Source organism: Poecilia formosa, unplaced genomic scaffold (assembly GCF_000485575.1).
Source record: "Poecilia formosa unplaced genomic scaffold, Poecilia_formosa-5.1.2 Scaffold582, whole genome shotgun sequence".
Lineage (NCBI taxonomy): Eukaryota > Metazoa > Chordata > Actinopteri > Cyprinodontiformes > Poeciliidae > Poecilia > Poecilia formosa.
In genome coordinates, this window is record NW_006800521.1 from 7,644 (window position 1) to 14,735 (window position 7,092).

General features: G+C 38.1%; 1 protein-coding gene across 1 annotated transcript; it reads left to right on the top strand.

Moving 5' to 3' along the window:
• Nucleotides 1-9: 9 nt before the first annotated feature.
• Nucleotides 10-2,111, top strand: LOC107834313 (gastrula zinc finger protein XlCGF8.2DB-like). The gene is made up of 4 exons (XM_016665420.1): nt 10-20; nt 404-413; nt 506-707; nt 755-2,111. Exons 1-4 carry the CDS (start codon nt 10-12, stop codon nt 1,066-1,068), a joined length of 537 nt encoding a protein of 178 aa, XP_016520906.1. The 3' UTR covers nt 1,069-2,111.
• The last annotated feature ends 4,981 nt before the right edge of the window (nt 2,112-7,092 follow it).

The window sequence follows — 7,092 nt, forward strand, 5'->3', positions numbered from 1 at the left end:
GCCGTTTTCATGTGGGAACTGTGGAAAAAGTTTTAGTCAAAAACATGTATTAACTCAGCACATGATGATTCACACTGGTGAAAAGCCGTTTTCATGTGTGAACTGTGGAAAAAGTTTTAGTCGCAAACAAATATTAACTCAGCACATGACGATTCACACTGGTGAAAAGCCGTTTTCATGTGGGAACTGTGGAAAAAGTTTTAGTCAAAAAGTTAGTTTAACTCAGCACATGACGATTCACACTGGTGAAAAGCCGTTTTCATGTGGGAACTGTGGAAAAAGTTTTAGTCAAAAAGTTAGTTTAACTCAGCACATGACGATTCACACTGGTGAAAAGCCGTTTTCATGTGGGAACTGTGGAAAAAGTTTTAGTCAAAAACTGAATTTAACTCTGCACATGAAGATTCATACTGGTGAAAAGCCGTTTTCATGTGTGAACTGTGGAAAAAGTTTTAGTCGCAAATATGTATTAACTCAGCACATGATGAGTCACACTGGTGAAAAGCCGTTTTCATGTGGGAACTGTGGAAAAGGATTTAGTCAAAAACTGAATTTAACTCGACACATGAAGATTCACACTGGTAAAAAGCCGTTTTCATGTGTGAACTGTGGAAAAAGCTTTAATCGAAAACAGAATTTAACTCAGCACATGATGATTCACACTGGTGAAAAGCCGTTTTCATGTGGGAACTGTGGAAAAGGATTTAGTCAAAAACTGAATTTAACTCNTTTTCATGTGGGAACTGTGGAAAAGGATTTAGTCAAAAACTGAATTTAACTCGGCACATGATGATTCATACTGGTGAAAAGCCGTTTTCATGTGGGAACTGTGGAAAAAGTTTTAGTCAAAAACATGCATTAACTCAGCACATGAGGATTCATACTGGTGAAAAGCCGTTTTCATGTGTGAACTGTGGAAAAAGTTTTAGTCACAAAGTTAATTTAACTCAACACATGAGGATTCACACAGGTGAAAAGCCATTTTCATGTGGGAACTGTGGAAAAAGTTTTAATCTAAAACCGACTTTAACTCGGCACATGATGAGTCACACTGGTGAAAAGCCGTAGAACTATTTTCCAAGTATGTCCTATGTTGAGGATCATCATAAAAGTCATCTTAATGAAATGTGGAGGGTTTCCCCCAGTGTATTTTAAGCCTGGCGACCCGCTATGCCTGTGTGACCAATAACACAGCTGGCCCCACTGCGCATTGCCTCGCGCGCTGCTGCTGCTTGACCTCTGAAGTTTACCTCAGCACGGATCTTGCGCACCTCCTTTCACTCAAACTGGACACAAGCTGACCTGTCTGGATATTTACATCAACCCCCTGTAAGGAATTGTGATTCTATGGAAAAGTCTATATCAAAGTAAGAGCTTAAAACGTACCGCGTTAGCTCTGATTGCGCAGCTCTATGTGAACCTCCGGAATAATTTGTAGTCGCGCTTTTAGAGGTGTGTTAGAGCTAGTGGTGAGAATGATTTGTATTTGTGAACAAAACATCATGCGGTGTTTACATCTCAACACGCTGCCCAACCCGTGGCTCTGTCTTCCCTGTAAAGTTTATGTATGTTTTCCCAGTTGTTTCATGCATTAGTAGTTAACGAACTAGCACTAACCTCATCATGCAGGTTCAGCCCGGTAAATGGCTTTGCGCTCGCCTCGTAGTCGCGCATCACGCTGGTTTTATATTATTTTATTATTTTTAGTAATAATTTTTCCGTTTACATGATGTATCAAACCATACCAAATGCTTTATCCATTTAGTCAGACAGTTAAAGCGCGCAGCCGCAGGAAGATCTGAAAAACTCGTCCCTCAAACTTGAGCAGCCAGAACAATTTCTGTGACGCTCATCAAAAACTCAACAACGAAATGGAAGAGCTACTAAAATCACATTTGCAGCGTTTAATTAAATCCCCCGTTTGTTGCGCATCTCTGTGCGCAGTGCAGCGGATTTAACTTATCATGCAGGGCTGGTCCAAAGCTGTTTGAGGCCTGGAGCAGAATCTGATTTAGGGGCTCCTCTTGTTGCTAAAATCATCAGCATCTCTAACAGCTTCAGTGTTAGATTTAGTGAAATCTGGGAGAAGAGAGTAGTTTAATTGGCCAACCCAAAGAACAATAAGTTGTATTTGTGAACAAACAGAGCTGCCTGTCTCACCTTGAATCTGTTCTCTGCCGTTTCTGATCGCTCCTCAGCACACGAAACACGTCACACACACAGTTGGTGACAATAAAAACACTGTACATTAAATACATAAGCTAAATTATGGAAAATTAGTTCATATATTAAATGTTTTTTAACCATTTTATTGCCGGCGTACAGACAGGACGAACATGCTCCCATAGAATGGCAGCCAGTGCAGTTAGCGAGAGGTTGCGCTATCCCAGGTGAGGCTCAGCTCACTAGTGCCTCACCGGCTTCGCTTCTGAACATTTGAATGGGAAAATGCGAAAATTAAGCAATTTTGAAGAAAAAAAAATCAGATTTGGTTAAATTAAATGAAAAATAAGTACTTTATAGTACAAACCACAGGGTGAAAATATCTTTATAAATGATTTTATTATTATATATTATTTTTCAATGATGACAGGTGAGGCTCTGCCTCCCCTGACCGCACGTCACTGTTCAAATCGTATTAACCAGTCTATATAAAAGCTTTTCTAATAAATTAACATGTGTTTTACTTCGAAAATGCAATATACAATATATGCTTATTTTCCTTCATTGATTGTTCAAAGTGTTATTGTCTCCAGTAATTTGGTGTGTCACTTGTGTTGTACAATGTTTCTGTTTTCTGCTGTGGCTGTTTACTATTAAAGATCTTTGTTTAAAGTTGAAACTAATTTAATCTATAAACAAATGGATATATGTTTAAGTCTTTACAAAGTCACCTGATCACTTGCATTTCCTTTGAAAATGTAGCACTGGGAGAAGGCAGAAGAAATAGATTTTTCACAGATTACCTCTCATACCATGTTGTCACAACATGACAGTTTTAAAAAATATGTGAAAAAAATATGAAAGTTACATAATGTAGCTTTAATTTCACTAAGGAGAGGGCAGGTCAGGAGGGACGTGGATTATAACTGCTGCTGACTGACTCATCTGTTAAGTGGTAAAAGGTACAGGGACAAGTTAAATATATGAATATCTTAGTAATTTTTTTCCTTAATTCATTAAATACTAGTGAAAAGGAGGGAAACAGTAGTCTGTAGCTAAGCTAATTATGCTAAGTGGTTGATAATCTCACAGTCTACCCATAGACATTAATACGTAGACCCCTCATGGAGCGATATGTATGTGGAATATGTGCCAGTAAGCTAGTACAAGTAAATGGACCGAACTTTATAAAGTGCCGTTCTACAAAGTATTTTAAGTTAATACCTGCAATTGACACATTTTCTCAGACACATTAATATATTTGGCAATCAAATAAATTACTAAAGAGAGCATTTCTAACTTTTGATGTGATTAATTGTTTTGGGGGCATTTCTGAGTAAAGAGCACAACGTTTTATTTGATAGAAATTATTCTGATAATTTTAATATTAAAATTGATGAACAGACACACTTTTACAGTGTTTTATTAAAGAATATATCCATAATTGCTATAATTCCATAATTTAATGTACATTTAACATTTCAAGACAAGAAACAAATAATTTTCCTGTATTTATTTTGTGTAGATTGAGAAATGACTTTTTATTTACAAACCAGTCATTGTCAAACATTAAACTACACATTTTTCTTACTTTTTTTCCAGAGAATAAATATTTATTACAGTATGTCAACTCTGCTATTGACAGCAAAGAGTGAAAATAATTATAATATAGTAAATTATTTTTATTTTGTTACATAAGCTACATTAATACATTAGTACTTCAGATTGAGATATTTAAAAATACACAAAAAGTGAAAGAATAAAACATTTATTTATTATACTGGGAACGCTGGTCGCAGGCTTCAGTCTGCTGGTCACACTGGGAGAACTCAATGATTTCTGAGACATCCTGGTTCACAGGCTAAAGCCAAGGATAAAAGAGAAATTATCCAAATGTGTAATAGAAAATACATTTATGTTTCCTACATATCCAGAAAAAGACATTTTCAGCATGTTGGGCTCTGACTCGTAGCATCTTTATAGCTAAATACCGACATGGTGAAGCTGAGCTGGAAACAGACTGAAGAACAGCAGCTCCAGCTCCAGCTCCAGCTCCAGCTGACTGATCTTTAAATCCCCTGATCTTTAATGAACTTCTCCTCTGACAGCGGTTTTTCATCACCTCTCTCTCATTAGAAAACAGTATGAAAACGTTAGCTGCTACGCTAACAATCAGCGGTTATTTCAGGCCAATTAAGCTACATAGGAAATATTTTCCGGTTGTTTAGAAGCGAATTTCTGGCTGCAAAGTCAAGTAATTCTGATCTTTCATCCTTACCTGGGGAAGATAATGCAAATGAATCCAGTTTGTTTCGTAAAACGGTTGAAACAAGTCCACACAGCACAGGACTTAAGGAGCTCCATCGCCCTGCTGCCACATATAAGATGGCGGACGCTTTTACGTACGACTCAGCGCTCCATGAGAGGTCTACGTATTGATGTCTATGAGTCTACCCACCTCTCGGAGAAAAACTGGGTTATAAATTAACACTCTTGCCTTTTTCGCTCTCTCCCTCTCTCTTTTTTTGAAACCTGATTTTCTAACTTTTCTTAGCAGCACAAACTGCCACAAACATCCATGTCTTCCACTGGCTGCTGCTAACAGCGTCACTCTGAAGCGCAAGCAGGAACCATTTAACCCAGATTGGGGGTTGGGGCGGGTCAGGGAAAATATGGATGTGTGTGTTTTGATCTGGGAGTGGGAACATTCAATTTTTACTGCTAAAGACAATCTTTGAAAATATAATATGATGAATTTTGTAATTGGCAGGGCCCTGATTTTTCTTTTTCTTTCTATGAATAAAAAATTGAAGGGCCCCCTGTCGGTCAGGGCCCCCGGAATTGTCATCACTTTCCCTCCCTCTATTGCGCCCATGTGTTTCTAAACCTTTGACTTTAACTACATGTGCAAAATAAGATCAAGTTCAACAAGTACATTTTTCCATGAGTTGCTTCCACTGCATATTTTTACTTTTTTATCAATATATCAGATGTTTTTGTAAACAGTTCATACCTTGAAGCCCAGGTCTGAAATGATAAGCAGTATGTTCCTGATAAAAGACACCATGAGGTTGGACACGGCCAAATTAACGATAATAATGTCCAAGTGATGTCTCGTGCTGCACTCCATCATCACACTCTTTCCAATGACTCCAAACACAGTGATATTACCCACAATACCTAGAGCCATCAGAATAATGTGGAAGGCTGTCAGTGCAGGAGACAAAGATGTACGAAGTCCCACAAGTTTTTTGGTCGTCTCTTGCTCCATAATTTCAGTCGTTGTGTTAAAATGTTGAATTTCTGAACTCATGTCAGCATCTCGCAACAAATAAAGTTTCACCTTCATTGTGAATGTTTACTGAGAAATTCAAATCAGCCTTCCAAGAACACCGACATCCAGTTAAGCATCAGGGAATCAACCAGCTTTGGGGTTTTGTTTTTCCTGAAACTGAAGAAGCTCCGTCTGGTGACGTCACAGCTAAAAATTGATTTCTTGGTTCCACTTTCCGACGATTTGACTTCCTTATTTGACTTCCTTATCACGGACAGCCACAGAAAAAGGCGGCGTCACCAACTAGGCCAAACTCACCACCTTCAATCCTCAGAGCTATGAAAAAAAACTATTATTAAAATACCGGTAGAAAATCCAAATGGATAAAACCGTTAAAAGTCCTTTACACTCGACTATTAGCACCGCACAATTAAGTGAACAAGCCGGTGCTGATCGGCTCTCAATAAGCCACAGGATGGGCGGCAACCAGCGGTAACTCCGAACAAAGCAGCAGGGCTTATTGTGGATATACGGATACTATAGGAAAAGTTTATTATCTGGTTAAATGAATAAACTATGAAACTTGTGGCGGGATGTTGGAGATACCAATCAGAAGACAATATTAACTTTGGATTTGTGGAAAACTGGAATATTAATGATATATTTGTTTTATTTAGATAAAGTTTAATACAAGATTTTACGTTTTTCGAAGAGAACTGGCATTGCATGAGAAATCTTTAGATGTGAGGATCGTATGATCCACAAGGTGGCGGTAAAGCAACGGGACGAATGCAGACAGTCATGAAATCACAGAAGAAGAGGAGAAACAGGAGGAAGAAGACAAAGAGGACGGACCGTGGTTTGTTTTGCTGAATGTTTGAGTGTTTCTCTAAAAAAATATCTTCAGTCCAGTTTAAACGAGTTTATCAACGAGCAGTTAACTGCTGCTNCAGTCAGGGTGAAGAACAGATTGAATTAAAACAGGAGACTGATACCTGCATGGTGTTTCCTGCTGATGAGCAAACATACCAAACTGAATCAGAACCAAACGGAAACCAAGACATCTTCCAGGAACCTGCTGAAGCTGAGAACCAAAATCAGGAAAGAAGGAAACCTTTCTCATGTGTCATCTGTGAAAAAGGTTTCTCTGGCAAACATGCTCTTAATATTCACATTAGAACTCACACTGGTGAAAAGCCATTTTCATGTGGGAACTGTGGAAAAAGTTTTAGTCAAAAACAGCATGTAACTCAGCACATGACAATTCACACTGGTGAAAAGCCATTTTCATGTGGGAACTGTGGAAAAAGTTTTGGTCATAAAAAGCATTTAACTCAGCATGTGATTATTCACAATGGTGAAAAGCCATTTTCATGTGTGAACTGTGGAAAAAGTTTTAGTCAAAAACTTAGTTTAACTCGGCACATGATGATTCACACTGGTGAAAAGCCATTTTCATGTGTGAATTGTGGAAAAAGTTTTAATCAAAAAAAGAATTTAACTCAGCACATGATTATTCACACTGGTGAAAAGCCGTTTTCATGTGTGAACTGTGGAAAAAGTTTTAGTCACAAACAGAATTTCACTCAGCACATGAGGATTCATAGTGATGAAAAGCCGTTTTCATGTGTGAACTGTGGAAAAAGTTTTAGTCA